Source organism: Pelophylax lessonae (genome assembly GCF_965119305.1).
Source record: "Pelophylax lessonae genome assembly, chromosome: 4".
NCBI classification, from domain to species: domain Eukaryota; kingdom Metazoa; phylum Chordata; class Amphibia; order Anura; family Ranidae; genus Pelophylax; species Pelophylax lessonae.
Window position 1 is genome coordinate 455872519 of NC_138771.1, and position 20030 is coordinate 455892548.

Below are 20030 nucleotides of genomic sequence, written 5' to 3' on the forward strand. Positions count from 1 at the left end.
TCATTAGGTTTTTTTAAATAAAAATTTGAGATTTAAAAATATTAAAAATTACTTTCAAAATTACATAAACATGGTAAAGCTTATATTAGGTTTTAGTGATTGTGCTCACATCTTCTCAGGGCTTTTTTTTCTCAGAGAATAGGAGCAGGTTTTAACCCCTTGTCTCTTCCACCTACCCACTTCTGAGCACCATCCCTTGGTTCTATCCCCTATAATTAGAGCGGAGACTGTGAGCCAGGGCTTCTCGTCCAACATCAGTGCCTTGACCTCACAAATGCACTTCTGGAAGAATGGTCAAACATTCCCATAGACACACTCCTAAACCTTGTGGACAGCCTTCCCAAAAGACTTGAAGCTGTTATAGCTGCAAAGGGTGGGCTGACTCAATATTCAACCCTACAGACTAAGGCTGGAATGCCATAAACCACTTTGCCACTGAGTACCGGAGTACTACTGCGGCAAAGTGGCACGATCCCGTCTGACGACGTAGACCTACGTTGCCAGACTCCTCCCCTGTAGGCGGCGCGCTCCCGCTGTTTTCATTCACAGCGGGAGTCGGGCCAGGGGAGGAGCAGCGGCGATCGCCGCTGCTCTGCCCCGATCGTCGGGGATCTAGTGTGGAGATCCGCCCGCCTGTGTAAACACAAGCGGGCGGATCTCCTCAGTGACAGGGAGTGACAGATCGGAGTGTTCAGCATAGCTGGACATCCGATCTGTCCCTGGCTCACACAGTCACCTCCCCCCCCCACACGTCAGTAAGCACCAGGCATACATTAACCCCTCCCTCTCCAATAAAATTAACCCCTTCCCTGCCAGTGTCATTTTTACAGTAACAGTGCATATTTATAGCACTGATTACGGCAGTAATGTCACTGGTACCCCCAAAAGTGTCAAAAATGTCAGTCAAGGGTCCGATCTGTCCGCCGGAATGTCGCAGTCCCGCAAAAAAAATCGCAGATCGCCGCCATTACTCGTTAAAAAAAAAACACCAAAAATGACATAAATCTTTCCCTTTGTTAATAAACGCAATAACTTTTGCGCAAATCAATCAAAATACGCTTATTGCGATTTTTTTTACCAAACATGGGTAGCAGAAAACAAATTGGCCAAAATTTTTTAAAAAAATTGGTTTTTACATCTTTTTTGGGGGGAATTTCATATAAAAAAATGTTAAAAATATTGTTATTTTTTCAAAATAAACGCTCTTTTTTTGTTTATAGCGCAAAAAGTAAAAATCACACAGGTGATCAAATACCACCAAAAGAAAGCTCTGTTTGTGGGAAAAAAAGGACGTAAATTTCGTTTGGGTATGGCGTCGCACGACCGCGCAATTGTCAGTTAAAGTCGCACAGTGCCGAATCGCAAAAAGTGGCCCAGACGTAAAACAGCAAAATGCTCTAGTGGTAAAGTGGTTAAAACTCATGTGCGTGAAAAGGTAGGCATCCCAATACTTTTAGTAACATAGTGTATGTTTAGTGCATGATGAGGAACATAAAATAGATTACCTGTAACAAACACAAATGTCTTGCCAGTCTTCTCCTCCCCGTCATGGCAGCCATCTCCAGTACACTGATACCCACCACAGCTGAATTCACCTGTATCTGCTGCAGTGGTGTTCAACACAATGAGCTGACTGTACCGGCCAAAGTGTTTAACCCTGTCAGGGAAAGATTGTTAGATGGTTAGAAGGTGCCTTTGCAATAACCATACATTAAATGAGACTGACTGGTCTGCAATTATAGCACTGTGTCATGGCGAGATGAGGATATGTTGGATTACAGTCACATTTCTTGTTGCAGGCCAAAATTATGTGCTGCAGAGCGTTCCTTTTCCAAGTTTGGAGTTCAAAGGGATTTCTCTAAACAGGATTATCTTTAGGCTAATTTTGCAATGTATAACCATAACAGTACACGTAATTAATACCCTGCTTTGTCTGATTTATACCTAAAGCCTTTTAGAAGGCAAAGATTTGTCTGTAAAAACCTTGAATTATACTCTGGGGTTTATCACTAGATGGCACCAGGCAGACATATAACCATTAGGCTAGCTTATGGCTCGTTTCCACTGAGCTTTCTGGTACGGTTCGGTTCGGTCCGGTACGCTATTTATGCCGTTTCCATTATGAATGGTACCCTAATTCCGAACCGTACCGTACCACTTTTTTGGTACCCTTTCGTTGGGGTACCAAGCACATTAGTACCGTACCAACAGGGTGGAGCTACACTCTGCAGAACTTTGATTGGTTGACAGAGAATCGTCTATCACAGCTTTCCTGCTACACCACGCGTATCATGAAAGGGTACTATTGGCAGTGGAAACGCAATGTGTACCGTACCGAACCGTACCGTACTGAACCGAACCGTACCGTACCACTCAGTGGAAAAGAGGCATTAGTGTGCTTATTTGTCACACAAAATTTACATTTTTGCATAGTTTGCAGCTAGGACTAATTTCATACAACAGCTCCAAAACACCTTAGATTCACATTTGTACGTCTGCATTTTCTTACTTTATTTTAGTTTATGATGCCCATGTTGTAGTGCATTTTCAGAGAAACATAGAAAGGTGACAGCAAAAAAAGATCATCGTGTCTGCCTATTTTTTTTTTTTGCTTGTTTTTTTTCTTTTCGTTAGCTTTATTGTCTGAGTAGAGAGCTATGTTTGTCCTAAGCATGTTTGATGCCATTTACTGTTGACTGTCTCACTACCTCTGCTGGAAGTTTATTCCATGCATCAACTATCCTTTCAGTAAAATTATACTTTCTAAGATTAGTTTTGAACTTTCCTCCAGTTAGTTTTGAGGTCATGTCCCCGTGTTCTTGATTTTGGTTTCATATTGAAAAAACTGCCCTTCTGAACCTTACTCACTCCCTTGATGTATTTAAAGGTTTTAATCATGTCTGCCCTTTCCCTTCTTTCCTTCAGACTGTATGTACATATCAAGTTCCTGAAGTAGCTATCGATATGTTTTATGCAACAGACCTTTCACCATTGTTTTTTATCCCTCTCTGGACTCGTTCTATCTTATCAATATCTTTTTCTAAGGGAAGTCTCCAGAACTGGACACAGTTTTCCAAATGAGGTCTCACTAAAGATCTATATAGGGGAATCGGAAACCTCCTTCCTCCTGTTGGTGATCTCTCCAGTGATCTAAAGATCTATATAGGGGAATCAGGACCTCCTTCCTCCTGCTGGTGATCCCTCTAGTGGTATAAAGATATATATAGGGGAATCAGGACCTCCTTCCTCCTGCTGGTGATCCCTCTAGTGGTATAAAGATATATATAGGGGAATCAGGACCTCCTTCCTCCTGCTGGTGATCCCTCTAGTGGTATAAACATCTATTTAGGGGAATCAGGACCTCCATCCTCCTGCTGGTGATCCCTCTAGGGATGTTAAGATATATGACATTTTGTTTATATGCCCTTATACAGCTTATCCATTGATCTACAGTCATATGAATATGTTGTCTGTTTGTTAACCAGGAAGTGTTTAAATAAAGTTGCACTCACTAAAAAAAAAAAAAAAAGAGAAAAAAGAGGCAGCAGAAACTGCAGTGTGTGTTCCTGAGAAAACTAAAGCATGGTGCCTGTGTGAGTCTGTCCTCCATCAAAGATCTGCTATAATCCGGTTATCCTATCTCTTAAGTAAAAAATGGCAACAGGTTATGGGCCCAGGAGAGAGGGAACAAGCCGATGGAACAGGCTGCTTTTCGATGGAGATGAGAAAAATTATGAGCTGTGGGAGACAAAATTCCTAGGCCATCTGCGCTTGATGAATCTTAAAGAAACAATCCTGCAGGAACCACCAGACGGAACAGATCCTGTACAAGACAGGAATAAGAATGAGGAAGCTTATGCTGAGTTAATACAATTCCTGGATGACAAAAGTCTATCTCTTATAATGAGAGAAGCAACTGATAATGGAAGAAAAGCGCTGAAAATCCTGAGAGATCATTATGCTGGCCAAGGTAAGCCACGTATCATAAATTTATACACAGAACTAACATCTCTTCAGAAGTCTGAATGTGAAAGTGTCACAGACTATATCATACGCACAGAAACAGCGATTACAGCACTTAGAAATGCAGGAGAGACCCTCAGTGATTGACTATTAGTGGCTATGATTCTTAAAGGCCTGCCTGAATCATTCAAACCATTTGCAATCCACATAACACAAGGTAAAGAAGATATGACGTTTACTGACTTTAAAACTCAGTTAAGGATTTTTGAGGACACTGAAAAATATCACAGCAGCACAAGCACTGATAATGTAATGAAAATCAGCACCCCTGTTGTACCAACAAGGGAGAAAGACATCATTGTCTGCTACAGTTGTCATCAGAAAGGTCACAAAGCTAATGCATGTCTATACAGAATGAATAAGAGGAAGACAAAGTGGTGTAATTATTGCAAGAGCTCCACTCACAGTGAGACATTGTGCAGACGAAAGGCACGAGACAATGTAAAGCAGGTAGTGGATGATACAGAACAAACATTTGCTTTTAAAATAAGCGAAGACCAGTTAAACAATCCCAAAACAAAAAGCCTGATGGTAGATACAGGAGCAACATCGCATATTATCACAGACATCAAGAAATTTAAAAGATTTGACACCTCGTTTAAGCCAGAGAAACATTACATGGAGTTGGCAGATGGGAAAAGAACTTCCGGTGTAGCACTCAAGAGAGGCGACGCTGAGGTATACCTAATGGACAGTAAGGGAAGACAAAGGAGGACATTGCTACAAAACGCATTGTTTATCCCCACATATCCACAAGACATTTTCTCTGTTGAAGCAGCAACAAGAAATGGGGCGTCTGTTGAATTCAGACAAGATGACAGTATTCTGATCCATAAGAATGGTACAAAATTTGTTATAAAGAAATACAACAGGCTTTACTATTTGAACACCTATAAGGAATGCGATGACATTTGTTACGGTTGTTATGATATTCAGACATGGCATGAAATCCTAGGTCATTGTAATTACGATGATATCTTGAAACTACAGAATCTAGTAGATGGAATGAAGATCCAAGGTAAGGTTGATAAGTCCAACCTGAATTGTGAGATTTGTATCCAAGGGAAATTTGCTCAGAGTAGAAACAGGGAGCCTGACACCCGTGCAAAATACCCACTTGAACTAGTACACACAGATTTAACAGGTCCTATAGAGCCAGTTGCAAAGGACGGATTCAAATACGTCATAGGATTCACTGATGATTATTCTGGTGCAGTGTTTGTATACTTTCTGAAAAACAAGAGTGACACAGTTCTAGCCACAGAGAAGTTTATCGCTGATACTGCCCCCTATGGGATCATCAAGAGAATGAGGTCAGACAATGGTACCGAATTCACATCGAATGACTTCCAGTCACTACTCATAAAGAAGAGCATAAGACATGAGACTTCAGCACCTTATTCACCACATCAAAATGGAACAGCTGAAAGAAACTGGAGAACACTGATAGAGATGGCAAGATGTATGCTAATAGAGAGCAAAGTACCAAAAGAGTTATGGACATATGCAGTGATGACAGCAGCTATGATTCGAAATAGATGTTTTAACAATCGTTTGAAGCAAACGCCATACAACATACTGACAGGGAAGAAACCAGACTTATCAAAAATGAAGATTTTTGGGTCAGAATGTTTTGCATACAAACACGATAAGAAAAAGCTGGATCCAAAATGCACAAAAGGAATTTTTGTAGGATATGACAAAAATAGTCCCTCTTACCTAGTGTATTACCCTGAAACTGGCAAAGTCTTCAAGCACAGACTAGTAAAATTCATTGAAAAGGATGTAATCGAGAAACAAACTCAGACTGAGCTGTTGGACAATAATGATGATTTCTATGAGGAAAGGAGTGTAATTCCTGTATCAGGTCCAATGACTAATGAGACCCCAGATTCTTTAGAGAAGATTGTAGAGGACAAAGATGAAGACCATGGTACAAGATACCCTACAAGAAATAGAAAAACTCCTCAGTATTTAAATGACTATGTACTAGAATCTGTTGATGATGATCAGGTACTAATGAACATAGATTACTGCTATAGAGCACATGATGTACCTCAGACCTTCAGAGAAGCTATGGAAACACCCCAGTCACAAAGTTGGTTAAATGCAATGAAAGATGAGATGGAATCACTAAAGGAGAATGATACCTTCAAATTGACCACATTACCAGAAGGCAAACATTCAGTGGGGGGTAGATGGGTGTATGCAATAAAAAGCAATGCAGATGGAACTGAAACGTACAAAGCCAGATTTGTGGCAAAAGGCTATAATCAAGTAAAGGGAACCGACTACATGGAAACTTTTTCTCCAACTGCGAATTTTACTTCATTACGCATTTTGATGCAAATGGCAGCACAATATGATTTAATCTTGCATCAAATGGATGTGAAGACAGCTTACTTACATGCCCCAATTGATTGTGATATATATATATAGACCAACCAGAAGGTTTTGAGATCAAAGATGACACAAATAAAAAGCTAGTTCTCAAACTAAAAAAGTCACTGTATGGTCTTAAGCAATCGGGAAGAAACTGGAACAAGATGCTACATGATTATCTATGTTCAAATGCATTTATACAAAATTCTGTAGACCATTGTGTTTATGTCAAACAGAACAGAGATGAACAAGCAATATTACTAATATGGGTGGATGATCTCATCATTGCTGCAAGCAATGAAAAACTACTCAATGATGTGAAGTCAACACTTGCGACAAAATTCAAAATGAAGGATCTTGGAAAACTGAACTATTTTTTGGGCATTGATTTTAGACAGACTAGTGAAACGGTGAAGATGAATCAGAAGAGATACATTTTGAAAATGATAGAAAGATTTGGTATGTCAGATTGTAAACCGAGATCTACTCCTTGTGAACAAAAATTAGATTTCGACGACAAAAGTGAACTTGCAGATGTAAAAAGCTATCGGGAGATAGTAGGCAGTTTGATTTATGTGGCTACGTGTACAAGACCGGATTTGAGTTGGACTATAAGTAAACTGTCACAACACTTTTCACAACCAAGTGTACAACACATGATCACGGCCAAACACGTACTGAGATATTTGAAAGGAACTGTCAATTTTGAACTATGCTACAGAAAATGTAAAGAGAAGTTAAAACTAGAGGCGTATAGTGATGCCAGTTGGGCCTCAGACCAGATTGATAGGAGAAGCACAACAGGATATTGTTTTAGCCTGACTGAAAATGGACCTCTGATTTCTTGGAAATCAAAGAAACAACCAACAATTGCACTATCTTCATGTGAAGCTGAATATATAGCATTAGCTGCAACCACACAGGAGAGTCTATATCTTGCACAACTGCTGAGAGAATTGGACAGTGAATGTCAGTTTGAGCCAGTGAAGATTTTTGAAGACAATCAGAGTGCGATAGCTCTCGCAAAGAACCCAGTTTACCATCAAAGATGCAAACATATTGACATTAAATTCCATTTCCTTAGGTCTATTCTGAGTGAAGGCAAGATAGATCTTGAGTATTGTTCTACAGATAAAATGGTAGCTGATGTTATGACTAAACCAATAACAAAGTTTAAGCTTGATAGGTTTGTGAGTTATATTTTTGGAGTATAGAGAGTAAAATGATGTAACTGTACTAAACTATTTTTCATAAGCAGTATAAGAGCAAGTGGGGGTGTTAAGATATATGACATTTTGTTTATATGCCCTTATACAGCTTATCCATTGATCTACAGTCATATGAATATGTTGTCTGTTTGTTAACCAGGAAGTGTTTAAATAAAGTTGCACTCACTAAAAAAAAAAAAAAAAAGAGAAAAAAGAGGCAGCAGAAACTGCAGTGTGTGTTCCTGAGAAAACTAAAGCATGGTGCCTGTGTGAGTCTGTCCTCCATCAAAGATCTGCTATAATCCGGTTATCCTATCTCTTAAGTAAAAAATGGCAACAAGGGATATAAAGATCTATATAGGGGAATCAGGACTTCCCTCTAGGGATATAAAGATCTATATAGGGGAATCAGGACTTCCTTCCTCCTGCTGGTGATCCCTCTAGTGGTATAAAGATCTATTTAGGGGAATCAGGGCCTCCATCCTCCTGCTGGTGATCCCTCTAGTGATATAAAGATCTATTTAGGGGAATCAGGACCTCCATCCTCCTGCTGGTGATCCATCTAGTGGTATAAAGATCTATTTAGGGGAATCAGGACCTCCATCCTCCTGCTGGTGATCCCTCTAGTGGTATAAAGATCAATTTAGGGGAATCAGGACCTCCATCCTCCTGCTGGTGATCCCTCTAGTAATATAAAGATCTATATAGGGGAATCAGGACTTTCTTCCTCCTGCTGGTGATCCCTCTAGTGGTATAAAGATCTATATAGGGGAATCAGGACCTCCTTCCTCCTGCTGGTGATCTCTCCAGTGATCTAAAGATCTATATAGGGGAATCAGGACCTCCTTCCTCCTGCTGGTGATCCCTCTAGTGGTATAAAGATCTATTTAGGGGAATCAGGACCTCCATCCTCCTGCTGGTGATCCCTCTAGTGATATAAAGATCTTTTTAGGGGAATCAGGACCTCCATCCTCCTGCTGGTGATCCCTCTAGTGATCTAAAGATCTATATAGGGGAATCAGGACCTCCTTCCTCCTGCTCGTGATCCCTCTAGTGGTATAAAGATCTATATAGGGGAATCAGGACCTCCATCCTCCTGCTGGTGATCCCTCTAGTGATATAAAGATCTATTTAGGGGAATCAGGACCTCCATCCTCCTGCTTGTGATCCCTCTATTAATATAAAGATCTATATAGGGGAATCAGGACTTTCTTCCTACTGCTGGTGATCCCTCTAGTGGTATAAAGATCTATATAGGGGAATCAGGACCTCTTTCCTCCTGCTGGTGATCTCTCCAGTGATCTAAAGATCTATATAGGGGAATCAGGATCTCCTTCCTCCTGCTGGTGATCCCTCTAGTGGTATAAAGATCTATTTAGGGGAATCAGGACTTCCTTCCTCCTGCTGGTGATCCTTCTAGTGGTATAAAGATCTATTTAGGGGAATCAGGACCTCCTTCCTCCTGCTGGTGATCCCTCTAGTGATATAAAGATCTATTCTAGATTGTAAGCTCCAACGAGCAGGGCCCTCTACTTCCTCCTGTTTTGAACTGTATTGTAACTGTATTGTCTTCCCTCACATTGTAAAGCGCTGTGCAAACTGTTGGCGCTATATAAATCCTGTAGAAAAATAATAATAATAATAATAATAATATAGGGGAATCAGGACTTCCTTCCTCCTGCTGGTGATCCCTCTAGTGGTATAAAGATCTATTAAGGGGAATCAGGACCTCCATCCTCCTGCTGGTGATCCCTCTAGTGATATAAAGATGTATATAGGGGAATCAGGACCTCCTTCCTCCTGCTGGTGGTCCCTCTAGTGATATAAAGATGTATATAGGGGAATCAGGACCTCCTTCCTCCTGCTGGTGATCCCTCAAGTGGTATAAAGATCTATATAGGGGAATCAGGACCTCCTTCCTCCTGCTGGTGGTCCCACTAGTGATATAAAGATCTATATTGGGGAATCAGGACCATTTTACTTTACTGTTTTCTGTGCGCTGCCATTAAAGTCTGTGGGGCCAAAATCGTGTTAATGCACCTAAAAATACACCAGTACTATTTTCCTAACGCACAGAATCGCAATTCATAGGTGCAAACAAGCCTCATAGAAAAGAATGGCAATCCACCGTTACTGCATTTATGAATGAGCTCAGACGTGTTCAGATATTTGTCCAACCTCCCCTGAGCTATCCCGTGATTAGGTTGTCACTGTGAACCAATAATCATAAGTGGCTAAGGCATTCCCTGCCCTGCAGCTGTACTGATAAAAGGAACATGCATACATGCGGCTGCAGGCAGGCACAGTGACAGCTTCCTGGCAGGATAGCTCGAGTGAGTTTGGACGAGTATCTGAACACATCTGAGCTCATTTCTGCTTGCATTAACACACATTGGGCAAGTCATGTTAAATTGCCCATGCGTGAACAGGGCCTTAGGTCTCATTCAAATGGACTGCGGTGATCAGATGTGGCTAAACTCCATGGATTAGCTGTGCCCAGTTTGTGTACGGCAGGAACGCCCGTCCCTGGATGCAAACTGTCTATTTCCAGGGCCAGTCCGAGCCCCTAATCTTATGTAAATATTAGGATGATGGGTTAAATGTGAACAGCAGAAGCCAGTCATTAAATAAGCTGGAAGTCAGTCATTAAAGTGGAACTAAATACCCAAAAATACTCAACTCCACCTTCCAGCAATGCAGCAGTCACATGACCAATGTAGAATAGATGTCACCCCCAAACTCTTAGGCTGCTTAAAGCCAAAGGCTCCACCCCCATGCCATAAACCTTTCCCTTTACCTAAATAATTGAGACCACACCGTGCTTGGAGTTAATTGGCCACAGCAGCCATTTTATTAACCCTTTTACCTTAAAATTAACATAAGGAGAAAAAACATTCCTTACAAACATAAAACAATCAGTCATTAGGCCTGTTGGTCTTTGAGGCTCCTCCAAATAATTCCAAATCCTGCACTGCGGGACCTGTGCCCTGATAGGCCTCCAGCCGCGTCACCGGCTCGGAGACAAACCACTCCCCGCAGTGCCACCATTTTGAATTCCATTTAAACTGACATTAAATGGAATGCACCATAGGGACCCATACCAACGATGAGTCCCAACCATACCCTTATCCTAAACTGTTCACCTCCCCCGCCAGCAAAGACCAACAAAACGCCCAGCTGCCATGACAATATAAAATTCCCCCAGAAAGGACAGAAAGCACAAAAGACATGAATCAAAATCAACCATAACAGTCCCAGAAATTAGGGAGGGTGGGTGGGAAGCTTCTTCTTCCTTCGTCCGTTGAACTTCCACTGACCTCCAATCTGAGGGGCCACCCCTCCTAACTGTACCTCAACCCCTCCCAAACCTGATACACCAATCCCTGAATACCCCCCAACTCAAAACAATTTAATTTAACTCACACCTGCCCTGTCTCCCCTCTTCACATGGTCATGTCTGCCCTGCGCTATTTTTTTTTTTTTTTTTTCGCTTCGGGCCTTGCTTGACCAATGTAGAATAGATGTCACCCCCAAACTCTTAGGCTGCTTAAAGCCAAAGGCTCCACCCCCATGCCATAAACCTTTCCCTTTACCTAAATAATTGAGACCACACCGTGCTTGGAGTTAATTGGCCACAGCAGCCATTTTATTAACCCTTTTACCTTAAAATTAACATAAGGAGAAAAAACATTCCTTACAAACATAAAACAATCAGTCATTAGGCCTGTTGGTCTTTGAGGCTCCTCCAAATAATTCCAAATCCTGCACTGCGGGACCTGTGCCCTGATAGGCCTCCAGCCGCGTCACCGGCTCGGAGACAAACCACTCCCCGCAGTGCCACCATTTTGAATTCCATTTAAACTGACATTAAATGGAATGCACCATAGGGACCCATACCAACGATGAGTCCCAACCATACCCTTATCCTAAACTGTTCACCTCCCCCGCCAGCAAAGACCAACAAAACGCCACCAGCACCCAAGGGTGACACCTTACCCTTGCGTGCCCCTCCAAACCCTCAAGGCTCGCTGGATCCCATCCTGTAATCCCAGGGCCCATAAATCTATACCCACCGCATTGAGGTGGACTCCATCATCCCGCAGATACCGCCATGTGTCCACTTCCAACTCCAGGTGGCGAACCACCAACCCCCCATTCCGACACACAAAGCGCCCCACTTCCTTGTTCAACTTAATCCGAGCCTTATTAAGGCGCGCGACCGACCTGGCCATGCGCCAGGACGTGCGGGCCACCATATCCGACCAAACTACAAGCAGCGCCGGAAAAGCCGTGCGCAGCCTAAGGAAATCCAACTTTATGTCCCTGATCAAGGCCCGCGCGGACCTGGCCCCCAAATCGTTGCCCCCGGCATGCAGCACCAAAACATCTGGCTGCCTGTCCAACGGGCGAAACGATGCACTTCGGGAAGGACCCTGCCCCAAGTAAGCCCCGGCACCCCCAGCCACCGGACACAAGCCTCGTGCCGAGAAAAACCAAGTTGTCTACCATTAGGACGCACATCAGCTCTCCGGGCCCCCCAGAAAACATACGAGTGTCCCACGATCCAAACAAGGCAGGGTTCCAAACCTACAAGAAAAGGGGACAAAAGGAAAAGAAAACCAACCAATAATCAGATAACCAGCCGGGCCCACACCCCCCCAGCGACAAAACCACCCCCCGTACATACCCTACACCAACAGCTGTGGACGAACGTACAACAAGAACCTCCTAGACTCCCAGCGCCCAATGCGTTTGACCGCATCGTCGTTCAATCCCCAGCGTGCAGCCTCAGTGGCCCCCCCGATCCGAAAGGAATGAGATGCAAACCTACTGGCATCCAAACCCAAAGAGCCCACACACCTTCTGAACACCGATACAAATTGAAAACGAGATAACGACGACCCGTCCGCATGCATTAAAAATGAACCGGGCCGCGAAGGGCGGATTGCCCAGTAATCCCGAACCGCCCCTACCGGGCACAGCGGTGAAGACGGCACCGCGAACAACCGGACACGGACCCCCTTGCCACTCTGGTCCGTTTTGGACCGTCGAAGGAGGATAGTAACCCCCTCCCGACCGACAGAGACATCCTGACCCAATAGGCCCCCCGGCACCGTCCGGGAGGAGCTGACCAATTCCCCAATCCGGAAAGCCCCGAAAAAAGCGAGAGAAAAGGCCGCCCTAAACAACACCACCTCGTAACTCGAGGCGCAGTGCTCCCCCAATTGCCGGCAGACGTCCTGCAAAAGAGCGAAGGACACCGGGCGCCTAGTGTCCCTCCTCCGATAAGCCCTGGAATAGCCCCGTAACGCTTGTCTCACCACGAAGTCCTTCGTGTAATCCTGACAACCCAGAAATTTAAACAGAAAGGCCAAGCCGGACAACTTGCGAGCCACAGCGGAAGCCGACGCGCCCCTCTCAAAATGATCAGAGACAAAAGAAAGTAACACCCACCTGACCTCCGGACCCAGAGGATCCACCGATGCCACCCGCAACACCTCCAGCCACTCCAACCATACCTTGCAATAAGCCGACCACGTGGACTCGCTCACCGACTTCCTGATCCATCCAGCGAGGACCCCAAGGCAATCCCCCATAGCCACTCCGGACACGTGACTCCGCGTTGCTCCGCTGCCGGTGCCAACTCCCGGAACCTGTCCCACTGAAAACGAGACAGCGCGTCAGCAATATCATTCTGAACCCCCGGAATGTGCACAGCGTACAGGAAAACATTCAACCGTAGACACCGCAAAACCAAATACCTGAGGAGGCGCACCACCGGCTGAGACGAAGCCGACGCGCGGTTGATCACCTGAACCACCCCGAGATTGTCGCAATGGAGGCGAACCTTCAGGTTCCTGAACTCCGCCCCCCAAATCTCCAGGGCCACCACCACCGGGAACAGTTCCAGCAACACCAAGTTGCTGACCAGCCCCGCTACCTGCCATGCCCCCGGCCAAGGGGCGGCGCTCCACGCCCCCCGGTGAAAAGCCCCGTACCCCGCCGAACCAGCAGCATCGGTAAACAGTTCCAAATCAAAGTTGCTGATCGGCCCGGCCATCCACAAGGATCTACCATTGTATGTGGCCAAAAAACCGTGCCACAGACGCAAGTCATCCCTGTGTTCCCTGTTGAGCCTGACGAAGTGAGTGGGCAACTTCACCCCCGAAGTCGCCGCCGACAGCCGTCGGCAGAAAACCCGGCCCATGGGCATAATGCGGCAGGCAAAATTCAATTTACCCAGCAACGACTGCAAGCTGCGCAACTGAATCTTGCGCAAACCCAGCACCCCTTCAATTTCAGCTCTCAAAGCCCCCAATTTATCCTCCGGTAGGCGACACTCCATGGCCTCCGAGTCCACGACAATGCCCAGGAAGCTGAGCACCGTGGTCGGGCCTTCCGTCTTGTCGGGGGCCAACGGAATGCCGAAGCTCCCGGCCACATGCTGCAACGTGGCAAGCAGGATCGCGCACCCGTTGGAAGAGGGCGGGCCCACACACAGAAAGTCGTCCAAATAGTGGATCACCGAATTCACACCGGAAACCTCCCGAACCACCCACTCCACAAAGGAACTGAAGGTCTCAAACAGCGCGCACGATATGGAGCAGCCCATAGGAAGGCAGCGATCCACATAATACGCCCCTTGCCACCGGCAGCCCAGCAATCGAAAACTGTCCGGGTGAACCGGGAGCAACCTGAACGCCGCCTCAATGTCCGATTTGGCCATCAAGGCCCCCCGCCCATAATGTCGCACCCAGGCCACCGCGGCGTCAAAGGAAATGTAAGACACCGTACAGGCATCCGGGTCGATGGCGTCATTCACAGACCCACCCTTTGGGAAGGAGAGGTGGTGAATGAGGCGAAACTTGTTGGGTTCCTTCTTGGGAACCACCCCCAACGGCGAAACCACCAAGTCACGCACCGGCACCTCCGAGAACGGGCCCGCCATGCGACCGAGAGCCACTTCCTTGTGCAACTTATCCGACACCACCAAAGGGTGGCGCAATGCCGAACGCAAATTCCTCGCCACCGGCGGCACCGAGGCCAAAGAGCAAGGGATACGAAAACCCACCGCAAAACCCTCCCCCAGAAGTCGGGCAGCCGCCCTATCGGGGTACCTATCTAGAAAAGGCCGCAGCCTTTCCACCCTCACCGGCGTCGTCCCCTTTGTGCGAAGGCTCTCCGGACCGCCCTTTTCCGGACTTAAAACACCGAGCCAAGGCATGGGAACCTCCGCAACCGGAGCATTCATGTTTGAAGCGACATGTGCCACCGAACTTACAGGAACCCTCATTAAATTGCCAGCAGAAACCCCTCCTCTTTGCGGCCGGCTGTCCCGGGGTCGCAGAACCACCGGCCCCCCCTGGAAAAAACTGATTCGGAGCCTTCGCAGACGACATGAGCCGCATCCACAGGCTGATGTCCTTGTGGTCCCACCGCAAGGACGGCCTAACCGCCTTCCGCTGCCGGAACTATTCGTCGTACCGCAGCCAGGCCGACCCCCCGTAAACCCGATAGGCTTCCCCTACAGCGTCCATGTAGCAGAACAGGGCCGAGCAGTTTTCCGGCGCCTTTTCCCCTATGACGCCCGCCAGAATGGCAAAGGCCTGCAGCCAATTGGCGAAGGTCCGAGGGATAAGCCGATAGCGTTGCGCCTCCTCGTCCTCCTTCTTGCGCTCCTCCGGTTTAACCCTGTCCAGGTGAAACTTCTCGAGGGGCAACAGCGTGAAGATTTCCACGTACTCACCCTTCCAGATCTTCTCCCGGACTTCCTGCTTCAAATGTGCCCCCAATGGGCCCTCAAAACAAACATATACCTCACCTTTCGCTGAATCGTCCAGGCGAACAGCGTCGGCCTTCCCCTCCTTCGCCGTCCCGGTCTTGTCCCCCGCCGCCCCGGCCGTCACTGCCACCACTGCCGGCGCACCAACAACCTGGGGAGGGGCCCCAGCCCCCCCCGCAACTAGCCCCGTGGAAGACGGCCCCGCCAGCCCCGGGGCCCCCCCCGGCTCCGTGCCCGAGCCCCCCGCCGGAGGCACCCAAGCCGCCGCTGGAGACAAGCGGCCCCCGTCCCCCGGGGGCAAACGCCCCAAGAGGTCCCGTAGACCCAGGAGGAAGCCCCTCAAACCCCCATCATCACCCCCTTCCGGGGTCCCCGCCCCCACTGGCCGGGACACCCCCACCCCCCGAGCCCCTCCAGCACCCCCACCCCCCACATCAAACAAGCCCCGCAAATCAGACAAAGCCAGAGAAGGAATTGTGACCTCACCTGTCTGCCCAGGGGGGGCGCCCCCAGCCGCCGATCCAGCCTCCCTCGTCGCCGACCGACCACCGACATCCTCTTCCACATCCGATCCGGACACCTCGCCTTCCGAACGATCGTCCCCGGGCACCGCCGACATCCGTCCACCAGGTGTCGCACTCCCGCCATCTGCAGAGCCGAGCGACAGGCGTCCACGCCCCCGTACTCCAGCTCCGCCCGACGGAGACCTCTGTGAACCAGCCGAACTTCCGATGACCCGGCCACGTGACTTGCCCCGCCGCGTCATCTCTCTGCGCCCAGCCGAGGCCGACTCCGAGTCCCGCCGATCACTGCTGCCACCGGCCGCCATGAAGCCGCTCCCACGCCGAGGCACCCCTCCGACCGGAGCATCGCCAGTAGGGGAGCCCGCCAGTCCAGTAGCACCCCGGCGAGAGGGACGGGGAGAGACCGAAGGCCGCCTCCCCCCACTACCCCCAGAGCTCCGTCCATGCAGAGGATTCCTCCCAGAGGCGCGCACGGCCGCAGCAGGAGTACGCTTAGCCGGCGGCCCTGAAGGGTCCCTGTCGGGGCTCCTAGGATGACGCTGAGCTCGAGGGGAAGGGTCCGGTGAAAAACGCTCCGGCGGCCGTGACCGCCGAGCCCGCGGGACCGCAAGCCCCTCCGAATCCTGCGCAGAGTCCTGAACCCCCATCAACGTGGAGACCTGGGACCGGAGCCACTCAGTCCCCTTCACCGCGGCAGCGGCCTTGATTTGCTCCAGCAAAACGTCCAAATCCGCCATCACAGACCAGGGAAGCTGAGGTGAGATGCTCTGCAGTGAAAAAGGTGGGTGACCAAGCTTCTTCTTCCTTCGTCCGTTGAACTTCCACTGACCTCCAATCTGAGGGGCCACCCCTCCTAACTGTACCTCAACCCCTCCCAAACCTGATACACCAATCCCTGAATACCCCCCAACTCAAAACAATTTAATTTAACTCACACCTGCCCTGTCTCCCCTCTTCACATGGTCATGTCTGCCCTGCGCTATTTTTTTTTTTTTTTTTTCGCTTCGGGCCTTGCTTCCCTCGCTGGCCGCTGGGGGGGGGGGGGGGGGGAGTCACCCCCAGCAAGTGCACGGGGGTCAGTCATTCCTGCATAGCAAGAGTGCGATGGGAGTGCATGCGAAAAACTCAATAGAAGACTGTGGCAGGCAGGTAGGTGTGTATTATTGCAGAAGAAAGATAGGGGATGGTTTACTAAAAGTATATTGACTGTGTGCTTTGCAAGTGCTGTTGGTCCAGAGTTTAGTAAATAAGGGGGGAGCTCTGCTGACTTCCATCATCCAATCATGTGCAAGCAAAAATGCAGTTTTTTTAAGAATTATCCCTGCATGTGAACAGGTATTCCTTTTATTTACTAAGCTCTGCAGCAATGGCACTTGCAAAGTGCACATTCCTTAGCACAGCCCCAGCCCCCTCCCCAGCTCATGCCATGCCATAGCCCTCTCCTTTTCTGGGAATGTCTAATTACTGTCTGTGCTGGCCCAATTCCCCCCTCCCATCACCTCCCTAAAAAAACACAATTTTTTTTTTTAGCTGGCTGGGTTGATGAAGGGGAATACCACAGAGTTTCACTTGTGTGACAGCTCTTTATCTGCTGGGGTTGCAAACATCACATCCAAGATGGTGGCACCCAGCAACATTCTCAGGGCTTTTAGATGTTTATATAAGGGAGGCTTTTACAGATAAATACATGTATTTTCACATACAGTCAGGTCCATAAATATTGGGACATCAACACAATTCTAATCTTTTTGGCTCTATACACCACCACAATGGATTTGACATGAAACAAACAAGATGTGCTTTAACTGCAGACTTTTAGCTTTAATTTGAGGGTATTTACATCCAAATCAGGTTAATGGTGTAGGAATTGCAACAGTTTGTATATGTGCCTCCCACTTTTTAATGGACCAAAAGTAATGGGACAGATTAACAATCATAAATCAAACTTTCACTTTTTAATACTTGGTTGCAAATCCTTTGCAGTCAATTACTGCCTGAAGTCTGGAAGGCATAGACATCACCAGATGTTGGGTTTCATCCCTGGTGATGCCCTGCCAGGCCTCTATTTCAACTGTCTTCAGTTCCTGCTTGTTCTTGGGGCATTTTCCCTTCAGTATTGTCTTCAGCAAGTGAAATGCATGCTCAATCGGATTCAGGTCAGGTGATTGACTTGGCCATTGCATAACATTCCACTTCTTTCCCTTAAAAAACTCTTTGGTTGCTTTTGCAGTAGGCTTCGGGTCATTGTCCATCTGCACTGTGAAGCGCCTTCCAATGAGTTCTGAAGCATCTGGCTGAATATGAGCAGATAATATTGCCCGAAACACTTCAGAATTCATCCTGCTGCTTTTGTCAGCAGTCACATCATCAATAAATACAAGAGAACCAGTTCCATTGGCAGCCATAGATGCCCATGCCATGACACTACCATCACCATGCTTCACTGATAAGGTGGTATGCTTTGGATCATGATCACTCTTCTCTTCCCATCACTCTGGTACAAGTTTATCTTGGTCTCATCTGTCCATAGGATGTTGTTCCAGAACTGTGAAGGCTTTTTTAGATGTTTTTTGGCAAACTCTAATCTGGCCTTCCTGTTTTTGAGGCTCACTAATGGTTTACATCTTGTGGTGAACCCTCTGTATTCACTCTGGTGAAGTCTTCTCTTGATTGTTGACTTTGACACACATACACCTACCTCCTTGATCTGGCCAACTGTTGTGAAGGGTGTTTTCTTCACCAGGGAAATAATTCTTTGGTCATCCACCACAGTTGTTTTCCGTGGTCTTCCGGGTCTTTTGGTGTTGCTGAGCGAGCTCACCGGTGCGTTCTTTCTTTTTAGTTCAATCTGATTTTATTGCGAAAAGGGGAGTTTTACAAAGTATGGGTGAAAGTTAAAGAGCCAGGAACAAACAGAAAAAATTCACAGCCATGTCACAAAGTGAATTGCAAGAAAGTACCTATTACAATCAATATTAAATAGTGTTGGAACGAAACAGAAACTACCAGGTCCATTGGAGTATGATAGTATCGCAACTTAACAAACAGCAGCTTGGTGTAACATGGGTCGACAAATAAAGGATAACACTGGTAGAGACACCGCTACATCTGGTGTTGCAGTAGAAGATGGTGTAAAGTGTAGAAGGCACTAATAAATACCCAGGTTTTACACTGAGAAGCACCCTAAAACAACAAGGGCACGCAAAAAGGATAGCCGTATGGTGCCAGTGGTTTTAGCCAAAGAGATAGAGAGAAGGAAGGTGGGGTAAAGCAGGAGAGCGAAAACAGAGAAGCCAAGAGGATGAGGAAGACAGAGAAGATCAAGAGGGACCGCCCACATCCCACTACTGTTCCCCATCACCCGGCATTACAGACGATTCGATCCAGGACTGAAAGGCATCCGAACACCGAAACATGTCCCAAGACATCCATGCAGCAGAGAACCGTTCCTCTTTACCCCCTTCTCGAGCCAGCAGGTTTTCCATATCCCTAAGCCTGTCTAGTTCCAAAGCCCACTCAAGTTTAGAAGGCACGCACTGGGTTCTCCAGTGTCTGGGTATTACCGTCCGAACGGCCACCAAGAAAAAACGCAGAACGCCTCTCTTGATCGACTGGAAGGAGCCGGGCAACAAGGACAACAAGGCCAATTGCGGTGTCGCGGAGACTGTAGTTGCCTGGAGCCTGCAGTAAAGAGCAATAATTCCAGTCCACAATTCATGGATCTGCGGACATTCCCACCAAATATGAAGGAGCGTCCCCCTAGATGACGTGCATCGCTAGCATTGGTCCGACTGAAGTGGATCAATATAGGTAATCGAGGAAGGGCACCTGTACCATCTGCTCAAGAGTTTGAACCCCTTCTCCTGAACTTGTGTAGCAGGAGACAGCGAGTGAGTCAGCGCGAAACATTTGTACCAGTCGGTAGATGAAAGGGCTCGTCCCAGGTCTCTGTCCCAGGCAGCAGTATAGGTCGGCAGGTCAGGGCAAAGGGCACGTAGGATTAAGGAATATAAGAGAGATACCGTATGCGTGGGGGGAACATCCTGAAGTAGGATAGAGTCAAACTCCGAAGGGTCTCCCCTAACATCAGTCAGTGAGGGCAAGGTGCGT

The 20030-nt window shown here is 47.3% G+C and overlaps 1 protein-coding gene across 1 annotated transcript in view; it reads right to left on the reverse strand.

Moving 5' to 3' along the window:
* LOC309552116 (platelet-derived growth factor receptor-like protein) overlaps window positions 1-20030 on the reverse strand; it is a 67326-nt gene that overhangs the window by 32704 nt on the left and 14592 nt on the right. Inside the window, exon 3 of the mRNA XM_082252920.1 lies at window positions 1506-1657. Within this exon, the coding sequence (XP_082109046.1) occupies window positions 1506-1657 (152 nt within the window). The remainder of the gene's footprint in view (window positions 1-1505; window positions 1658-20030) is intronic.